This window comes from Panthera leo, chromosome A3 (assembly GCF_018350215.1).
Source record: "Panthera leo isolate Ple1 chromosome A3, P.leo_Ple1_pat1.1, whole genome shotgun sequence".
Taxonomy (NCBI): domain Eukaryota; kingdom Metazoa; phylum Chordata; class Mammalia; order Carnivora; family Felidae; genus Panthera; species Panthera leo.
The window spans coordinates 31,824,171-31,846,263 of record NC_056681.1 but is presented as its reverse complement, the minus strand read 5'-3'; the positions used below and the strand labels follow the sequence as shown (position 1 = coordinate 31,846,263).

General features: G+C 42.9%; 1 protein-coding gene across 8 annotated transcripts in view; it reads right to left on the bottom strand.

Annotated features, from left to right (window-relative positions):
- Nucleotides 1-21,241, bottom strand: part of SHLD1 (shieldin complex subunit 1) — an 88,087-nt gene extending 66,846 nt beyond the window's left edge. For 4 of the 8 annotated variants that reach the window (XM_042931575.1, XM_042931583.1, XM_042931580.1 and 1 more), the window contains exons 1-3: nucleotides 21,181-21,241; nucleotides 12,543-12,717; nucleotides 11,419-11,603 (exon numbers count right to left, since the gene is read on the bottom strand). In XM_042931575.1, the coding sequence (XP_042787509.1) occupies nucleotides 11,419-11,596 (178 nt within the window). In that variant the 5' untranslated portion in view covers nucleotides 11,597-11,603; nucleotides 12,543-12,717; nucleotides 21,181-21,241. The other 4 variants (XM_042931576.1, XM_042931579.1, XM_042931578.1 and 1 more) reach the window with 4 other exon arrangements.
- Nucleotides 21,242-22,093: the final 852 nt, after the last annotated feature.

Below are 22,093 nucleotides of genomic sequence, written 5' to 3'. Positions count from 1 at the left end.
GTTTAGTTTTACAAGAAACTACTAAACCATTTCCCAGAGTAGCTGTGCCATTTTACACTCGCAGCAGCAATGCGTGAGTGGTCCGGCTTCTCTACCCCTTTACCAGCATTTGGTGGTGTTATCCTAGCCATTTCTGTAGGTATCGTTATTGTTTTAATTTGTACTTTCCTGATGGCTCCTGATGTTGGACATACTTTCACGTGCTTATCTGCCATCTGGATACCCTCTTCAGAGAAATGTCTCTTCATGTCTTTTGCCCATTTTCTATTTGAAGTGTTTACTTTTCTGCAGCTGAATTTTGACAGCTCTTTTATACTCAACATACTAGTCCTCTGTCAGATAACAGAATTGCAAGTATTTTCTCCTGGTGTGTACCTTATCTTTTCATCCTTTTTATGTGGGCTTTCAGAGACCAAATTTAAAAAAAAAAATTTTTTTTAATGTTTATTTATTTTTGAGAGAGAAAGACAGAGAGAGAGAGAGACAGAGACAGAGCGTGAACAGGGGAGGGGCACAGAATCTGAAGCAGGCTTCAGGCTCTGTCAGCACAGAGCCTGATGTGGGGCTCGAACCCACGAGTGGTGAGATCATGACCTGACTCAAAGTCAGAAGCTTAACCAACTGAGCCACCCAGGCACCCCACAAATTTAATAAATTTTGATGAAGTCCAATTTATCAATTTTTTGGCTATGGTCTATTTCATTTCCATCATTTCCATTTAGGTTTTTTTATAACTTGTATTTCTTTACTGAGTTTTCTATTTTTTCATTTGTTTCAACAGAATTTATAACTGATTGCTGAAGTGCTTTTATGGTGATTGCTTTAAAATCCTTAGCAAATTCCAGTGTCTGATTCATCTCAGGATTGGTGTCTGTGACTGTTTTCATTCATGTTGTGATTTTTGGTTCTTGGTATGACGAGTGACCTTGGCGCTATTTAAGTCCTGTACTTTAGCACACATCCATCTTGTTCAGGTTTAGCACGCAGGTTGTGGCCTACTTTTGCATGGTTCCAATGACAGTTTAATTTTCAGAGCCTCTGCTGCTTATCTTGGTCTCCTTGGTTTATCAGGTACTGTTGAGGCTCCCATAGCACCCTGCTGGAACTGCCTGCAGGACTGACCCAGCCCGTGGGTGTCTCTTGGTAGGGGGTTGATCTCAGGCCCCCTGGGAAGAGGAGGTTTTCCAGATGGGCTGCTTGTTGTTGTGGGATTTCCCTTTTCCAGTGCCTCCAGCTGCCCCAGTGAATGTAAGAAGGTAGGGAGCAAGGGGAATCTCACGCCCACAAAGACAAAGGGGATTCTCGGCCCAGGTCACTACTTGAGTTGGCAGAATCCCCTCACTTGTGCTTGCGGGCCGACTGGGTCTGGTTTAGCAGAGGAGTGAAGTCTCTGGCCCAATGGAGGAGAGTGCTTCCTCTCGCCGCTTACTATGATGGGTTTTGCTATAGATGCCCCCTTGTTGGGTGCTGGGCTCTCCTAGTGATGTGGGATGACCCACTGGTCAGTACTGTGGAGAAATGAGCCTACCCAGGCCCCTTCTTGTTGCTAGGTTGCAGGCTGAAATGCACCAAGTTCTGGTCACCTTCTTCTGGTGGGTGGGAGAACAGAAGACACTTTGCCTCTGTGTTGTTCCTTCAGTCCTGGGGCCTGAAACCAATTCCTCTTCTTTCCACTGCCCACTATTCCTTGATCACCTCTCATGTTTCCATGGTTTATAGTTGTACTTAGCAGAGAGTCATGGGTATGCCATCTTATCAGATCAGAAATCCCGAAAGATTTTTAAAATCTCATTACCCTTTAATGCTACTATAATTTCATCAAATAAAGCAAATTTAAATCCTTTGGTCTTATCTTTGCAGAAGAACGCAACTTTTTCTTGGCAAATGCACACACAAAAAATCAGATATTATTTTTATGTTTACATTTTCACCTGCAATCAATCAAGCAACATAAATGAAAAGGTGTCCTCAAATTATATAATGCACTTGCAGTAACTAGACTTAACACTGGTGGCCTTAAGACAAGTTAGCGTCTCAGATTTCGAGTAAAAAAATCTCTAATAACTTGAAGTTTTATTTCTAGTAGGCACAAAAGTTCTGCAAAGGATGAATTATAAAGGCTTAACACATCTGGTACACTGAAATTCTTGTTCTCAGTAACGCTCAGGAATATGTAAAAAATAGTCACTAGAGGGCAGTAGACTCGAACGCTGCCCCATGGCAAGCAATTGCCAAGCACCATCTCCAGGATCTAGACCCGGAGCAGCTGTTTGGGTTTTGCTGGCTGAAAACACAGAATATTATTTTAACCCATTCTCCCTCAAACTCATGTTCTAAAATGGCATTGGCCCACGGGTAACTTCTTCATGTTTTCACTTGCACTGCGCTTAACATTCCCTAATGTTTTCGAAGAGTTCTTTACAGAAGAAAATTCTGGATCTAACGACTGAATATATTGTGAAGAAACAGGGTTAAATCTCTTGGCTTGTTTGTCGGTTTTTAGAATTTATTTAAAATTTCCACTCAATTCCATTATTTTGCGAGCAGGAAAATTCAGAATGCTATAAAATGTGATAAGATTATAGTTTTCTTGGGGTACCTGGCTGGCTCAGTCAGAAGACCATGTGGCTCTCGATTTGGGCTCAGGTCATGACCTCATGGTTATGAGATCAAGCCCCGCATTGGGCTCCGCACTGAGCATGAAGCCTGTTTGCGATTCTCTCTCTCTCTGCCCCTCCCCTCCCCTCTCAAAATAAATACATGAACACTAAAATTTAAAAAACCCTGTGACTATAGGCAAAGTACACAGAAGTAAACAAGTCTCTTCTCCCATAGCAGGTGTTCTTGAAACTCAAAAGTGAGGAGCAATGAGAGATGTCACAGATGGCAAATAGCATTCTTGAGCCTTTGAAAAGAACTCTCCTCTTAAACTACTATCTCTAACGACTATTTAAGGTTATCTACAATTTGGCAGTCTAAACTAGAGAAGAATATTCTTCTATTTTCAGAAAAGGGATAGAAAAGTCACAGTTAGAAGTAGTCTGTAGAGAGGGCCACCTAAAAATAGAAGTTACCAGGTTGCTACGTGACCTTGGGTGATTTTCTTCATTATCCTGGGTTTTGACACTCTCTTGCAGAAAATGACACATCTGGGTGAGCTTGACAATTTTCAAACTGTTTGGCCCTGACATCCTTTCTTCCAATGACTGCTCATCTAGAAGCCTATGATGCAAATAAGTTGATATGGAGAGCAAGAGTGGAGAGTCCAGGGCCCCCATAAGTTCAGTCCTGACCTTATAGCTCCTAAAGGGATGCTTAGAACACAGTTTGAAAACCACCGGCCCAGGGGCTGTAACATTCTGTAATTCTGTGGGCCTTAGTCATATACACGGAGAGTTTATCCTTCACTGCTTGGGCCACACAATTAGGACGCACTGCTTCCTTCCAATAGTAGCAAGCAAAGAATTCAACATCCTGTTTTGGACCTGAAAATGAAGCCTACAATGGCTGAATCTGTAGAACTCACCCCAATGAGTGGTAACAAATCAGAAATGCACTGGCATGCAGGACACTCAAACTTTCCAAATAAAACCCATCAACTGGACATGGGATAGTAAGCACCAGATTTTGTTCTCTGATTTCTCAGAGAATTAGTTCCTCAATCTCCTTCTTTCCCTTCCTCCCTATATCTCAGGTCAGGTTTAAAGGGTGCTGGGTCATTAGCTGCTAGGATGGATGTTACTTCTAGGTTGGATGTCACCTCTAAGAAAAATGTCTTTACCATTATTTACATGTGTAGAATATATCCTGACTCCTATTTAAGATGGCAACACCACATTCAGAATTCTATAATTATTATATATAAATTCTATTTTGAAATTTTAGATTTAAGAGCTTAAAGTTTCTTTTTTATAATTTTTTTTTTATTAATGTTTATTTATTTTTGAGACAGAGAGAGACAGAGCACGAACGGGGGAGGGTCAGAGAGAGAGGGAGACACAGAATCAGAAGCAGGCTCCAGGCTCTGAGCCATCAGCCCAGAGCCCGACGCGGGGCTCGAACTCACGGACCACGAGATCGTGACCTGAGCTGAAGTCGGACGCTTAACCAACTGAGCCACCCAGGCGCCCCAAGAGCTTAAAGTTTCTTATGGAAATAAAATTTTCCAGAATTACAAATAGATACCATAGGAATCATAGAAAGGAAAAAGGACACATTTATCTATTCTTAAATCGCAAATTCCTTGGATGAAATGCCTATATATTTATATAGGTTACAAAATGGTCTTTGAAGATTGGGATTTTGACAGATTCCAGAAGAAAAAAAAGGAGACATTAAATCACTATTTACTTTAGACATACAACTAGGGCTACCAGCTAGGGCTTTTAATCATCAAGACTTAATCATCAAACATTCAGTTTGTTGTTCACATGCAACCGGTTTTCTCAACAAATGCTCTTAGAAGTCAAAGTTTGAGGAAAGGGCTCAAAAAGAAACATTTACCAACTCCATATTGCAACGTCTAAGCCAAACAACTCCAGAGCAACTCTCTGTCCTGTATTAGAAGGCATCTAATAGAATGCATCTCCAGAACAGAGGCTGCAGAGGGCCCTGATGAGATCAGCCACCGATCTCAGACTTTTCTCAACCTATAGCAGTACACACAGAACTTCACTCCAGGAAACCCTGGTGACCTTGTTTTTGAGGGGTTTATCCGAGACCACTGACCATCTCACTTGGCACTTGCATTCTGTTTATGCTTTTCTCCAGCCCAGTAACAAAAGAGAAAGGAAACAAGTATCTAAGAGGCAGGGAATCCAAGCCCATCGCTAAGTGTGTATGGGGGACTAATTGACGGACTCAGCTCAACAGTTTCTGGAGTGGCCTGGAGCTGACCAGGAAGGAAGGAGCACATTTCAAGGACAGGAACAATGCAGCTGAGGCATTAAGGCCTGACTCAGCATAAAAACAAGCCCAACAGGAGTAGCAGGCCTGTGCTAATGAGTAGTTAGACACCAGCAGGGGCCTGCATTCGGCTGGCATGCACCTGTATGTTACCTGGTGCCTTGCCAGTTACTAAAATATTGCAAATACTGCTGAACTGGCTGTTAAATATCTTGAACAGGGGTGCCTGGGCGGCTCAGTCAGTTAAGCATCCGACTTTGGCTCAGATCATGATCTCGCAGTTCATGGGTTCAAGCCCCGCATCAGGCTCTGTGTTGATAGCTCAGAGCCTGGAGCCTGCTTCAGATACTATGTCTCCCTCTCTCTCTCTCTCTCTCTGCCCTTCCCCCACTCACACTCTGTCTCTCTCTCTTTGTCTCAAAAGCAAATGAACATTAAAATAATTTTTTTTTTAATCTTGAACAAATGCTTTGGACATGAGATTATGCAGAGCCCTGACAAGGAGGCACAGGAGCCTTGTTTGGAGTTGGAAGGAAAGTGGGGGTGTACAATGATATCTCAAAGGGATTTAAATAGAGGAACGTGATGGAAATGCTGTTTCAGGAAGACCTCTTTGGCAGTGTGGCTCTTCTGTCAGATCTCACCAGGAAGAGAAGGGAGGGAGTTCTGCACTCCTATGCCTGGCTTAGGTGACAAGTTGTTGTTTGTTTTACTGTTACTTCATAAGAAGTAGCTAGACAATGCTTGCTCAAGACACCAGTTCGAGACAGAGGAGCGGTGTTTATCTAGAGAGACACAGCCCAGACTCACCCGCTTTTGGGTACCCAGACTGAAATGACCAAGGCTTTGAGGTTTTCCTGACTAATACTCTCCGATTCTTATCAACTCATTTCCTAGAAAGTGCTCTGAACTCTCATGTCCCTTGCTGCTAATATCCTCCTCCAGGGCATGAACAGTGATATGGCAGTTGGGCATACGAGATTAGGGCAGAGAAGTGTCCATTAGGTTTAGCTCCTGGGCAAAATCACCAGCATCTGAGCAAGGGCGGGCTTAGTCTAGTGGGTAGTAGGGGTGAAGGACATGTGCCCAGAATTGAAGAACAATCATAAGAGGAAGTAGAATGGAATATGGGCAACCCCTTCAAAAAGCCTGGCTGGGAAGAACAGGTCAGTGATGGGCAAAGCCAGAGGCAGCTACATGGTGAAATGGGGGATCCTTTATAAAAGTTAGGCGTCAGCCCAGGTCCCTGTCCTTAAAACCTGGTTTTTCCAGTGGTCTCTGCCATCTCCTAAAATTGAGGCCACTCGTCCCTTGCCTGCTATTCTTCCAGAGGTTACAACTGTGATGCTGTCTCCGACCTTGAAGTTGGGACCTTCCCACTCACTGATAAGCCACCTGCACACTGCCTGCCACTTGCTGGGATTTCTGGGTACTCTCGTTGCATTACCTGTTGCAGGGCTGTGCTCTGCTACCAGTAGGCTATTCTATACCATCACCGTGGACCCCATCTCCTTGCTAACTGTGTGTCTGAATTTTAACCATAGGTTTTGACAACTGGGCTAATTTGACTAAATCTTAAGGGTCTTAAGGGTCAGCTCCTGGCTCCTATTTCACCCAGTAGCTAGAGAAGCCAGGTCCTGGGTTCACCCTCAGACCTCTGTAAGCAACCTGCCATACTCCATCAGTTCTTGAGGTACTCAACCATATTCTGAGGTAAGCACAGGCTATCTAAGTGCAACCAACAGTAAGGGAGTACCAGGGCTGGGTGCAGCCCAATGCTGAGATACCTTGGGTGACTATCAGCTGGAAAACTTTGACTGTGTTCACCAATCTCTAGAAGATCAACTTCCTTACAAAACACAACAGCAAACAAGCAAGCCAAGAATGCAGGTTGGCTTGGGAGCTGGATATGTTAAAAAGCAGAGCTAGAAAAGTAGCCATCAGAACACCAACGGAGACCAATGTAAAGGTAGGCCATGTCTCTGAGCAAACAACAGATCCAGAGTTATCAGAACTAGATTAAAATGTGGGCAAAATCTGCTGAAGGGCTGTGGGGGAGAGAATCTGTAATTATAACTACCTATGAGCATGCAGTGAAGGGAAGGAAAGTGGATCTTACTTATACATACTTCTTTAAATTTTAGTTTTTAAATGTTTATTTATTTTTGAGAGAGAGAGAGAGGGAGAGCCAGGCAGAGGCAGAGAGAGAGGGAGAAAGAATCCCAAGCAGGCTCCATGCTGACAGTGCAGAGCCCAACACGGGGCTCTAGCCCATGACGAACCATGAGATCATGACCTGAGCCAAAATCAAGGGTCGGCCCTGTAACTGAATGAGTCACCCAGATGCCCCAGATCCAATTTATTTATTTATTTATTTATTTATTTAAGATTTTATGTATTTTTTTATTTTTTTTAATGTTTATTTTTGAGAGCAAGAGAGACAGAGCATGAGCGGGAGAGGGGCAGAGAGAGGGAGGCACAGAATCCGAAGCAGGCTCCAGGCTCCGAGCTGTCAGCACAGAGCCCGATGCAGGGCTCGAACCCACAGACCGTGAGATCATGACCTGAGCCAAAATCGCGGCTCAACTGACCGAGCCACCCAGGCACCCCCCCACCCCGGGTCCTCCTTATAAATAGAAAATCAAAACTCAAGACCATAGACAGTTTTGAGAAACTGGAGGTGCAAGATGGTCAGCCAAGAGCAAATCAGGCTGGGTGGTTAGGGCAGTGATTTCCCCCACAGTGTAGGACCGTCCACCTCAGCCATTTCACTGGCTGGTAATGGTCGGATTACCAGTGACAATCTTTCCTAAATTTACTTAGTAAAAATCTCTTTCTCACAAAAGGCAACTCTGAAATGTTTACAACAAAATAAATAGCTTCCCATGCTGTGTAAATTTCACTTAGTGAGATCAGAATTAAGTTCCTTTTGTGGTGGATACACCTGAGTGCATTTATTCCTGCCTACCATAAGCTATCCGCTACAAAGCTACTAAATATAAAGGTGGCTGCCTTCCATTGGATCCTAGTGTAATCCCTGCTCCCATCAAGATATCTTTCGGATATCATTTCCACTCAGTTCTTGGGAAGCTCTAGGTGATCTGGTTCAATTTTACTTTATTTTATTTTATTTTTTAATTTTTTTTGAATATTTATTTTTACTTTCAAGAGAGAGAAAAAAAGAGTGCAAGCGGGGGAGGGGGAGAGAGAGAGAGAGAGAGAGAGAGAGAGAGAGAGAGAGGCACAGAATCCAAAGCAGGCTCTAGACTCTGAGCTGTCAGCACAGAGTCTGACGCAGGGCCAGACTCACAAACTGCAAGATCATGACCTGAGCCGAAGTCAGACACGTGACTGACTGAGCCACCCAGATGCCCCGATCTGGTCCAATTTTAAGCAACCATAACAAGTATCGTGAGTAATAAATGGTATAGCATACAAAAGTACTGCAGAATGGTGGACTGCAACACAAAATTAAGATTGCTTTTAAATATGTAAGTCTGAATAAAATAGTATCAAAAACTTAATATTCCTCCCTAAAACTGCCCCCCTCCAAAAATGAGTTGTTTGCTGTGTCAAGCGAACAAACTTGCCTAGATTAATTTCTGAGCAATTCCTTATCTCAGTGATATCATCCATTTGGTTGTTTTCCAGGTTAGAAAAAGCAACTTTTTTCCAATAAAAATGTGATTGAAAACAGTGCCTTTGGGCTCAGCCCAGCTCCGCCATTTATTAAGTAACACTGGGCAGGCTTCCTAATGTCTCCACATCTACATTTCCTTATTTATAAAATAGGGTTGCTTTCTACTTCTCAGGTTTGTGGTAAGAATTAAAAGTAGCAATCTTTGTGAACCACTTAGCATGGAGCCCAACAACAAAAAACCTGACAGGCAGCCAGGCTGCCATAAATGGGAGTGATCATTATTCCTGTATTCTAAGACATTCCGATGTCTAGCTCTGCAGGGAAAAGTAACCACAGAACCTTCGTTGGGGTAGTATATGCAAACCAACATTAGTGTTTTAAACACATGCTGCAGATCAGGAGGCATGGCCACAGGGAAGAAGGAGGAGATAAGACTCCCGGATGCTAGGAATGGCTCCATTTGGAAAGGTCAAATTGGGGGGTAGGGTGCAGAGGGGGGGTGTGAGAATGTGTAGGGGTGAAAAACATAAATAGGATGCATTTTAGGAACATCAGACAGACAGAGTTTCCCAATCTCTCTTCTACCTATCCTCGATTCCTGAAATTAAACCATTCTTTAAGGTTAAGGCTAGGTATTCTTAAATGAAGACCATCCCGGAAAAGCTGACACTTGAAGCTATTTGTCTCTGAGTCCAAGTTTCAAATCGTCTTTTGGGGATGCTCTGAAGGGTGACATATGAAGGCCCAGGGCACGTAGGAATGGGGTGGAGGCCCAAGCAAGGAGAAGACAAAGTGAGAACTGGGCCTCCAGTTGGACTGGACCCACTTGGGTTTGGGGTGCATGTGTTCTATCCTAGCAGAAGTGGCTCAGGATTTATATCACTGCACAATAGTTGATAACGCACTTTGCACACGTTAATGGCTGACAGTTGGGCCATGTCTCCATCAATTACACATTTTGACTTTTCTTCTGGGAGGCAGATACAATCTGACAATCTCCTCCAACACGGATTGTGCTATGGGGCTAAATTCAGGCTTCACCTGATTCAGTGCTGCCTATGACTCCCACTCCTTATACATGGAACTTTCCAAAGTTACTCCTAACCAGCCTTAAGCTACGTGTGTGGGCAGTGGAGAGGGGACCAGAGATGTTTTTACGTTGGGATCAGCTTCAGCCCTACCTCCATACAAGAATATCTCTTAATGAAATACCAATAGCAGTTAACATTCACCCATTCATTCCTCATACAAGTATTTATTGAGTACCTGCTATCCTGGAATTTATATTCCAGGAGATGAATCAATTAAAGTCAAATCTAGGGTGCCCAGTGGCATTCCTGCCGAGGCAAAGAATAAAGCCAGGGAAAGGTACAACAAAGAACGTCAGCAGGGAGGAGGGTGGCTGGCTCTTAGAGGTGGGAGGCAGAGGCCCCGCCCAGTGAGGACAAGAACAGTAGGAGGTCAGGGCAGAGACGTGGCAGACCCAGGGCCCAGAGGGCATGGGTGCCATAGGACTTTGGCTTTTGCTCTAAGACAGATGAGAAGCCATGGGAGTTTTGCACCAAGGACTCACATGATCTGATTTGCATTTTTAAAAGGATCTTCTGGTAGATGTGTTGAGAAGAGAGTGTAGGAGGTCAAGGGCAGGTATGGAAAGAGCTGGTTAGGAGTTTGTAACAATAATCCAGAAGACAGGCAATAGTGGCAGCAGAGGGGGTGGCAAAACGGTTTAGATTCTAGATCTTACTCTGGCAGTAAAGCTGACAGTGATAGACTGGATGTGAGAGAGGTTGAGGATGACTCCAAAGTTTGGGCCTAAGTGAATGGATGGGTAAAAATGCTTTTTAGAGATGAGAAAGGGTCAACAAACAGGTGTGTATATACAAGGGGAAATGGACTGGGGAGAGGGTGGAGGAATTAGCAATTTGATTTAGGATATATCAAATTCCAGAAGTCTAACAGAAATCTAAGTGATGATGTCAAGTACACAGAGCTCAGAGACATTAAGAAACATGCCCCAAGTCCCAGAGCCAGTAAGTGGGAGAGCTTTGGGCCCAGGTCTGTGGACCTCCAGGTCTGGACTGGGCAAAGAATGGGAAAGACAAGGGCTTTACAACCAGAGATGGTCAGTAACTACGTCAACAATCATCATTAAGCTTAAATAGTAAACTTTTTGGCAATTCAGTCAGGGAAACTTGTAGAAAAGTTGTTCCCCAAATGCAGAGTATACTCTATACGAGGAATACTGAGTGCCCTACTACTGTCACCTGTAACATTTAACAGGCCCACATTACTGCATTCTGAAGTTTTAGTTTTTATTTTATTTTTTAATTTATTTATTTATTCTAGAGAGAGTGTGCATGTGCTCATGCGAGTGTATGCAGGGGAGGTTCAGAGAGAGAGGGAGAGAGAAAATCCCAAGCAGGCTCCATGCTGTCAGCACAGAGCCCAACGTGGGGCTCGAACTCACAAACCATGAGATCATGACCTGAGCTGTAATCAAGAGTCAGATGCTTAATCCACTGAGCCACCCAGGCACCCCAACTTTCTGAAGTTTTAAAAGAACAAAACAAAATTCAATTCCACCCTCTCCCTGTTGAGCCTCTGAATGCAGTTGGATGGAGATGAGAAAGGTCCTCAGACAAAAAGGCCTCCAGGAAATAGCTCCTTGTGGTTACACCAGGGAGCTTGTCCTTTGAAGTCTCTCCCCACAGTTGTGCTTAGATAAGATGTTTTTCTACCCTAGACAATGAATCATTCCTCAGAGAGGTGCTATTGGAAAAGAGAGAAACAAACAACCACATACCTGTATGTATGGGGGGTGGGGGGCGCGGGGGTGTCAGTGTTAGCTTGTTTTAAACCCTGTTTCTTACCTGGATCTGCATCAGAAGAGCAAGGACTAGAAAGGGCTTCTACAGAACTAAAAGCCTCACTGTCGGCCTCTTGGTGGGGTCTCTGCAGCACATAATCTCTTATGTCATAAACTGTTGGCAAATCCAAGGCACTGCTCTCCTCGGACTGGCTGCCTGGAGTCGCTTCCTGGGTCGCCATAGTCCTGCTGTGGAAAAAATAATTCAACACAAGAGGCATTGCCTAAGAGGACGCCCCCATTTCAGTCACAGCTTGAAGGACTAAAGTCCCAGCGCCTTAAAGGCCAAACAATACTTTGGCCAGAATACTTTCCCATCAGTAACAGTCTTCCTTGTGCTTACTTTAGACCCAGTATTTGTTTACCATGTTTCTTCATCATGAGAAACAAACACTCTCGACACAGAAAGATTAACAATTTCAGCTGGAGAATAAACCGCATGTCTGATAAGGATGAAGCACTGTGCAACACGATAATCCAAGGACTACAAGAATATGTAATGAGAAGAGAGACTGTCTATGATGCATTACGTGGAAACAAGATTTTTAAACAATAGGTAGGGTTTGATCCAGACTTTATAAAATGCAGAATCATGTGTGGGGTGTGTGTGTGTGTGTGTGTGTGTGTGTGTGTGTGTGTGTGTGTGTGTAAGTGAGAAATACACATATCTATAGCTAGAAAAAAAGCATCTGGAAGGATAAATCCCAAATAAACTTCAATGGTAATTAATTCAGTGGTTTAATTGCTGACTAGTGAGATGATGGGTGACGTGTATTTTTATCTGTGGCCTAGTCAAACATGCATTCAGTCAATGATTTAACACGCCAGGCCCTGGGTATACAAAGGTGAATGTAATAGACCCTTCCTTCAAGTTGCTCACAGTTTGGGATGATGCAAACGCACCAACATACCATGTAAACACAACGACAAGACAGAGAAGAACCCAGAAAGCAACAGTAAGTTTTCTGGAGAAGGTCGTCTCCAAGCATGGGGCAGGCCAGGCCAATGCCTGGGGGACAGTGCAAATGCAAGTAGAACCAGCTTGGGCAACCCAAGTGCCATGGGTGCTGGGAGTTTAAAGTGAGAGTCAAAGAACAATAGCACATGGGTAACTGGGGAGAGACAAACCTTGCGGTTTCAGCTGGATGGCCGTGGGGCTCTTCTGTTCCCAGCTCTGGAAAGGACAGCGAGGCTTGGCTGTTGATAGCCACTTGGATGCACAAACGCTCCGGCTGAGCTTTCGAGACCACAAAGGTGCTTTATTGGGTTCATCACTTGGACATTTCTTGTCACATTGGTGTTCCTAAAAAAAAAAAAAAATAAATTAAAATTAGGTGTTCCTCATCCTCCCTCCCCAGGTAGACCCCGATTTACTTGTGGGTACTGGATTCTCTGTTGGAAGGTTCTTTACAGTGCATTCAGCTCTGCCCACCTCTCTATAAAATAACTACGGGCCTGGGGAGAGCCTAAACCCTCTGCAACTCTCTGCCTCATAAATTTCTGTCATCAATAAATCATATTGTAGCCAACACTACGCGTCATGACTGCCGTGGGCCGCCACGTGCCATGCAGAGGAGTTTACACGGTCATATCTGCAGATTTGGCAGCTGGATGGGAAATGACTTTATAGGGCTTCAGCCCAGTGGCCAGCAATCTTAGAAGCAACAGGAATTCATTCAGCTGCCATGGTCCTCGTGAGAGACAAGGAGCATGTGAACTAGGGTAGGGTAATCAAGAGCAGGGGGCAGATTAAGAACATATGTAGGAACTAAAATGAGAGTAGAACTTCATCACTGAACAGGTAAAGGGGCTAAAGAGAAAGAGAGTCAATGAGGAATGGCAGCTTTAATGACTGGGTTGCTTTATCTAACTGCGTTAGAGAAGGAATAGTTTTCGGAGGGGGTGGTATTCCAAATTATGGAATACTGTACAGCTGTTAAGATGACAGTTGGAACCTGAAAGATCTCAAAGACATATGTTTGAATGAAACAAGCAATTTCAGAATAACAGGAACAGTATAATAATAAGGGTAGATAACATTTATCCAGTGCTTGTTGGGTGTCAAGCACTGTGTGAAGAGCTTCATCGGCAATAGCCCCATGAAGCAGGCAATCCTACCACGACCCTCATTTACAGTCAGACAGTCAGACACAGAGAGAAGTCGAGTAACTTGCCCAAAGAAACTTCATCTAGAAAATGCCAATCTGGAATGAACCCACCTCCCAGACCTCCCAGCCTCCTGTGTCTGCACAGCCTAAAGGACCACCCTATCAGGCAAAGATAGGGTGTGTATAAAAACATATCAACAGAAAAGCCTGGCAAGATTCTTCTTGTTTGAGGACAACGGTCGCATGCTGTTGTGGACATTCACCCATGCAGAGAGTGAGCCAAGAGAGCAAGCAGCTGATTGCTTCTGAAAGAAGCAGAGGGATCAAGGTTCCCAAAGAAGCAAGAACATCCTGTCTCTTCACACATATTACATTAGCCAACCAAGCCTGAAGTTTCATCAAACACCTCCGCCACAGGCATCTGTGTCTCTTCCTTCTCCCCTCGTGTTAACAAACACTGCTCTGGAGGCTTCTGGAAGGGAAAAAATAGTTCAGTGAAGGACAGCAGTACATCCTGCCTGCCTGAAAAGGAGCCTTGACATTGACCATCAAGCAAGAGTGTCATTAGTGATACAAGCAGCAGATTGATGTGATATCTGTCTTTCCTTTTAGAAATCACTGGTATTAAATGTCAAATATATTCCAAACTGGGCATTTGAACAAAACAAAACAAAACAAAACAAAACAAAAAAGGAAGAAAGGAAGGAAAGAAGGAAGGAAGAAAGAAAAAAGAAAGTCTACTGAAAGGCAGAATCTGGTTTATTGCAAAGTAAGAAACTGTGCATGCAAAACATTCTTTGGAATTCCGAAGTTGCCCAGGAGAAAGCAAGTAATAGGTACAGATGAGACCCTTCCTATGGCCTGTAACCACCTAAGCTGACAAGTACGATGCAATGATTATCTCTGCCCTAAAACTTTTAACATGGGGTTCCACTTTCTTCTCCAGAAGAGCTTATTTTCCTCTCTTAAAAGTACTTGGGGTGCCTGGCTGGCTCAGTCAAGAGAGCATGTGGCTCTTGATCTCAAGGTTGTGAGTTTGAGCCCCACATTGTGTGTAGAGATTCCTTAAAAGGATCTTTCAAAAAAAAAAAAAAAAGTGCCGAGGCACCTGGGTGGCTCAGTCTGTTAAGGCCTCCAACTCTTGGTTTCGGCTCAGGTCATGATCTCATGGTTTCATGGGTTCAAGCCCCCATCGGGCTCTGCGCTGGCAGTGTGGAGCCTGCTTTGGATTCTCTCTGCCCTTTCCCTACTTGCCCTGTCTCTGTCTCTCTCAAAATAAATAAATAAAACTTAAAAAAACAAAAAAGGCTTTAATTATACAATCTAAGTGTTCTTTTCCAATACCATAGGGGCACAGGCACAAGACGTCTCTCGGTACATCAAAACCTGCTTACCGAGAGAAGACAGCCATTCTCCCATGACTACAGATTCTTACCAACCTGTAAATCCAACCTATAAATCCAGTCAGGGTCCTCAGATAAAAAGCTGTTTAGCTTCATCTCTTTTTTCAGCCAAAGGTCTTCCCTCCCTTCATGTTTTTACAGTGAAAAGTTTCAAACATAAAGAAAACTGGAAAGAATTATCTGATGAACATTCCTATAGCTACCGTCTAGATTTCACAATTAACATCATACTATGATTTTCTTTATCATAAAACTATCCACCTGTCCAAGTCTTTATTCATCTGTTAATTCTTCTTTTTTTACCTATTTCCAGTGACCTGTAATGAAAGGTTCTGAGTTAGTGCCCGGTACAATCAATTTGCATTTCCAAATGCTCACACTGTTAGCTAAGTGAAGCGTGAGTCAGAGGAGGGTCAAAGTGGAGCAAGGAGCACAGCTGGGAAGCTCTGCAGAGCAGTCCAGAGTTACACAGGGTCTCTGAAGTTAGAGACTCACTTTTTAGCTGTGTCACCTTGGGCAAGTCACTAACGTCTGTTTCCTCTATCGATAAAAATGGCTTGATGCCTGTGCTTACCTGATAGGGTTGTCATAGGAATTATATGAAATTAATGGATGGAAAATACTCAGTAGAGAATGCAAGCTCAATAATATCTAGATCCAATAAGTCAAATAGTAATAATTAGAAAACAATTTACAGGCTTCCATCTTCCCAGTCTACCTCCTATCCATTTGCCCTTCTATTTCCCATTCAGTAGCCATCTTACTTCTTTCATTCTTATCCAGTGTATTTTATAGTCCATTATCTTGTCAGTACCCTAAACTTCCCTTCCCGAACCATTGTGTTCTTTTATCACACCCGTTTGGCAAAACCCTCGCCTAGATGAACTCAGTTTATCTCCCCACTCTGCAGGGCTAGACATGAGTCACTGAATAGAGCAAGCTGGCTCACTCTGACTGAATAAACATCAACTAGAAATGGGCTGTTTGGCCACATGAATCTTGAGATGTTTATCTCATTACTTCCTCTTCCCCTCTCCTTGACTCTTGTGCTTTCTCCTGTCTTCTTCAACTCAGACGCTTCCCATCTGTCACATGCCTTCCTGCTCTTTTCAGTAGATCTGCTCACTTCCTAACTGACAAAGGAAACAGAATCCAGCAGAGAGGAACTTCCTCCACCATCCGTCAAGCAGAACAAAGTCTCCAACGTCTGCACATTGTTTCACTCCTCTTCACAACACAGAGCTATCCCTCCTGTGGCAAAGTCCAACCCCTCCACCTGCACCTTAAATCCTGCTCTCTAGACCCTTCAACAAGCCCTCAGTGACAACAACCCCTTCTCTCACTTCTCTCCCACTGGATCTTCACTTAGATTTTTCAATATGCCCAAATTGCTCCCATTTTCAACAAAACCTAGTAAGAGAATGTCCTTGTTCTTTGGAAATGCCACTCAAACATTAATTGGTAGGGGGAAAGAGCACTCTCAAATAGCGCTGTGTGTGTGTGTGTGTGTGTGTGTGTGTGTGTGTGTGCGTGTGTGTGTGTGTATGAGAGAGAATGGTAAAGTAAATTGATGGGGCAAGTATAGACAGCTGGTGAATCTGGAAAATGCTATTTGGGAGTTCCTTGTACAAGTCTTGCAATTTTTTGAAGGTATAAAATCATATCAACATTAAAAGTTGTCAAGAAGTGGTGCCTGGGTGGCTCAGTTGGTTATAGCGTCTGTCCAACTTACAGCTCAGATCACGATCTCATGGTTTGTGAGTTCGAGCCCTGCATGGAGTTCTCTGCTGTCAGCACAGAACCTGCTTTGGATCCTCTGTCCCTCTCTCTCTCTCTTTCTCTGTCCCTCTCCCACTCCTTCTTTCTCCCCCTCTCTCTCTCAAAATTAAATAAACTTTTTTTTAAAAGTTGTCAAGAAAGTGGGGTGCCTGGGTGGCTCAGCTGGTCAAGCAACAGACTCTTGACTTCAGCTCTGGTCATGATCTCATGGTTCATGAGTTGAGACCCACATTGGGCTCCACGTTGCTTGCTTGGGATTCTTTCTCTCCCTCTCTCTCTGCCCCTCCCTGGCTCCCATGTGCAAGCACACGCTCTCTCTCTCTCTCTCAAAAAAAGGTTGTCAAGAAAGAAAGAAAAGTGAAAAGGAAATCTTTGACACCTGCACTCCCCACAGCCAGTCTCCTCTCCTATCCACAAAATTCTCAAAAGTCTAAATTGGTTCATTTCCTCATCTCCACCAACTCAATCACTCTAGCATATGACTTCTAGAAACTCCTTCTTCTGCCATTCTTTGTTTGCTTTCCAGGGAACCACTCTCCTGTCTTCCCATCTCTTTGCCTTTGTTCCTTTCATCCTGCTCTGTGGCTCATCCTCCATCCGCAACTGGACTTTCTCCATGTTTAGCCCAAAGCTCTCTCCTCTTCTTTCCTCCTCTGAGACATTAATCACCATCCAGAAATTTCTCTCTAGCCCAGATCCTCCAATGCCAGGCCCCACTGCTTTCCAGGCTTCAAGCATAATGGCTTTTCTTCAGCTTCTCCAATAAGCCCCACTTCCTCCCACTACACTTGTCATTCCCTTCCCTAAATAACTCTTCTAAAAAATGGAAGAGGAGCAAACACTTCCCAATTTAGTCTAAGCTCAGCATCAGCCTGATACTAAATCAAGACAAAGGCACCACAAAAAACTACAGGCCAATACTATGAATACAGGCACAAAAATCCTTGACAGAATACTAAGAAACCAAACCCAGCAAAATACAAACAGGATTAGACTCCATGGCCAAGTGGAACTTACCTTAGGAATTCAAAGTTGTTCTAACATCTCAAGATGAATCAATGTAATATACTATATTAGAATAATGGACAAAAAGAATAAGGGACAAAAACCACAACACACACACACACACACACACACACACACACACACACACACACACAGCATTTGATAAAGTCAAACAGTCTTTCATGATCAAACCACTCAACAACTAGAAATAGAAAGGAACTTCCTCAGTCTGATAAAGGGTATTTTTTGGGAAAAAAAAATGCATAGCTAGCAGCATATTTTGTGGTAAAATGTTTTCCCCCTAAGATCAGGAACAAGACAATGATGTCTTCTCTGATCACTTCTACTCAACATTATACTGGAGGTTTTAGCTAGCACAATTAGGCAAGAAAATGAAATAAAAGTCTTCTATATTAGAGAGAAGTAAAACTATTTCTATTAGCAGAAGGTGTGATCTTGTGGGTAGAAAATCTCAAGGAATCCACTTAAAAAACTGGTAGAACCATGAAACAAGTTAAACAAGATTACTGGATACAAGATCAATATAGTCAAATTATATGCAAATGATTTTACACTGCCAATAAAAAATATCTAAAAATACTGTGTAAATATTTACATACACTAGCAATAAATAATCCTAAAATTAAATTAAGAACATAACTCCACTTACAATAGCATCAAAAAAGATTAAGGGGCGTCTGTGTAGCTCAGTTGGTTGAGTGTCCGACTCTTCATTTCGACTCTGTCATGATCTCACAGTTTGTGGGACTGAGGGCCTCAAGGGGCTCTGTGCTGACAGTGCGGAGCTTGCTTGGGATTCTTTCTCTCCCTCTCTCTCTGCCCCTCCCATACTCACACTCTCCCCCAAAAATAATACACTTAAGAAAAAAAAATCATCAAAAAAGAATAAAATACTTAGGAATATAGTTAATAAAAATATGTGAGACAGGCACAATGAAAACTGAAAAAAAAAAAATTTTGAAAGAGGGGCTCCTGGCTGGTTCAGTCAGTGGAGCATATGACTCATGATCTCGGGGTTATAAGTTTGAGTTCCACGTTGGATGTAGAGATTACTTAAAAATAAAATCTTTTTAAAAAGAGTTGAAAGAAATTAAAAATCTAAATGAATGGAAACACATCTAATATTTTAATATTTTAAGATGGCAATATGGCTTGGATTGATCTATAGATCAATGTAATTCTTAGTTGCATCTCAGTTGTGTGTGTGTTTTTTTCTATTTGCAGACATTGACAAAAGTACTTAAAAAATTCATACAGAAATTCAAGGGACCCAAAATAGCTAAAACAATCCTGGAAAAGAACAAAGTTGGAGGACTCATTTTTTTTTTTTTTTAATTTCAAAAGTTAGTAAAAAGCCACACTAACCAAGACTGTGAGTACTGGCATAAGGATGGACATATAGATCAATGGAATAGAACTGAGAATCCAGAAGTAAAATGTACAGTTATGGTCAATTGATTTTCCACAGGGTGCCAAGACATAGGAAAAGGAAAGGGCAGTCTTTTCACTGAGACAAGTGGATATCCACATACAAAGTTGCCAGCACTTTGGAAAACAGTTTGGTAGTTCTTCAAAAGGTTAAACGAGGTTACACTTGGACCTGGGAAGTCCACTGCTAGGCATATGCTCAAGAGACATACAAACATATATCCAGGGGCATCTGGGTGGCTCAGTTGGTTAAGCATCCAACTTTGGCTCAGGTCATGATCTCATGGTTCATGAGTTCAAGCGCTGCATCGGGCTCTGTGCTGACAGCTCAGAGCCTGGAGCCTGCTTCAGATTCTGTGTCTCTCTCTCTCTCTGCTCCTCCCCTGCTTGCACTCTGTCTCTCTTTCTCAAAAATAAATAAACATTAAAAAAAAAATTTAAAAAAACATATGTTCACACGAACTTTACACAAATGTTCACAGCAGCCTTTTTTAAAAAATTTTTTTTTTAATGTTTGTTTATTTTTGAGAGAGAAACAGTGTGAGCAGGGGAGGGGCAGGGAGAGAGGGAGACACAGAATCGGAAGCAGGCTCCAGGCTACGAGCTGTCAGCACAGAGCCCAAGGCAGGGCTCAAACCCATGAACCATGAGATAATTGAACTGAGCCCGAGTTGGACGCTTAACCAACTGAGCCACTCAGGCACCCCTCAGCAGCTTTATCCACAATAGACAATAAATGGAAACAATCCAAATGTCCACCAATTGATAAATGGATGAATAAAATGTAGTATATGCACACATGGAATATTTTTCAGCTTTATAAAAGAATTAAGTTCGAATACATGCCACATGTATACTTAGTGATAAAAACCTAGTGTTAAAAAACAAGACAGCAGATCCAAAATGGTTTTGCTTGTGCTAAACCCCACAACCAATCAGGAATCGCCTCATCAGCACTAGTTGGGTAATCTGCCAGATAGAACCTTGCCATCCCCTAAAGAGGAGTAACCATGCGATAACCAACCTGCTTTTTTGGCCTAGTATCACTTTCTTGTTCCTGCTCCCTTCTGCCTATAAGTCTCTCATTTTGTTCAACTCCTCAGAGCTCCTTTCTATCTGCTAGACTGGATCCTGCCCAATTCAAATTGCTTTTTGTCTCAAATTAACTTAGAATTTTAAATATGCTTCAGTTTATCTTTTAACACTAGTAAAGAAAGACCACATGTTGTATGATTTTATTTGTACCAAATGTCCAAATTGACAAATCTATAGAAAGTAGACTAGTAACTGCCTAGAACTGGAAGGTCAAAGTGAATGGAGACTGCTAAGGGGCATTTCTTTGGGGTGATGGAAATGTTCTAAAATTAGATTGGGGTGGGGGTGGGGGGTGTGCCTGGGTGGCTAAGTCAGTTAAGCATCCGCTCTTGATTCTGGTTCAGGACTCAGGTCATATACAGGTCATGATCTCACGGTTCATGGGCTGGAACCCCTGATGGGCTTTGCAATGACAGTACAGAGCCTGCTTGGGATTCTCTCTCTGCTCCTGCCCTCCTTGACCGTGCACTCTCTCTCTCCCGCTCTCTCTCTCTCTCATTCTCTCCAAATAAATAAACTTTAAAAAATAAAGATAAAAATAGATTGTAGGGATGGCTGCACAATTCTGGGAATATATGAAAAGCCACTGAATTTTACATCTTAAACAGGCGAATTTTATGATATGTATTTATTGCTTTAAAAAGCTGCTTTTTAAAAAGGAGAAGAACCCAAGGGCATCCGGTCACACTGCCTGCAAATTTACGGGGTTTCCCTAAAGAGGTGTCTGCAGAGGCCATGTGTTGTTGGGGTGGAGGAGGGGTGGTAGGGGAAATTGGAAGTGTGCCAGGGGAAGCCGCCATAACTTCCCAACTATGAGACTGATCTGATACATTGCCTAGACCCCCTGCCGATTCCCAATCCCAGGGCACTCCTTGTTCCACGGAGACAACTGATAGAGAAAAACTGCAAAATCCCGTTTACACTCACCGACCGGCAACAGCAGCACATCCAAATCCGGAAGCGGAGGCGCCATATTTGTTATGGGAAAAGAGGGTTTGAAAGGAAGTCACTGGAGCCACCTTTGCTGAGGGCAAGTAAGGGCAATAGAATGTAGCTACCGCCATCTTGGCTAAGGGCATTGGCCAAGCCAGTGAAATTTTGCGCCCTTGACTGAACTTTACCAAAGGCTTATTGGTAAATGCTCTTGGTGGACGTTGAAGAGGACAGGAAACATTTTTAATTTTAAAAATTTAAATGCCTACGTTTTAAAAAACATAAAGAGTAGAGAGAAATTGACAAAGAGAATGAAAATATTTTAGTATGTTGCATGCGACTTAGCCATACACCAGTGCCAGAATTGCAGGACCACAGAAAGGAGACTGAAGGTCATTGTCCCATTTCACCATCTTCTTGAAAGAGTCCTGTACACTCATATCGTCCTACAGATTCCTATCTTAGAATAGAATCCCATAATTTAGGGAGTCCTTCACTTGAGAAGAATTTTTTAAATAATGCTGAGGTTTGGCCAACCACATGCTGAATTTGAAGGCAAATAAAAATAGAAGCAGAAGTAAAAACATATTCAGACAAACCTAACACAGCAACTGTAAATTTCATTTTTTCTTCCAGCATTGCTAGTCAAAGTGTATAGATTCAATTTTCACCCTTTCTCATGTAATATATCTTATAAAATATTATTATTATTATTATTATTATTTGAGAGAGAGAGAGAATGTGTGTGAGCTGGGAAGTAGGAGAGGGAAAGGGAGAAAATCTTGAGCAGGCTCCACACTAAGTGTGGAGGTTGTGGGGAGAACTCCATCCCAGGACCCTGGGATCTGACCTGAGCTGAAATCAAGAGTCGTCGCTCAACCAATTGAGCCACCCAGGTGCCCTAAAA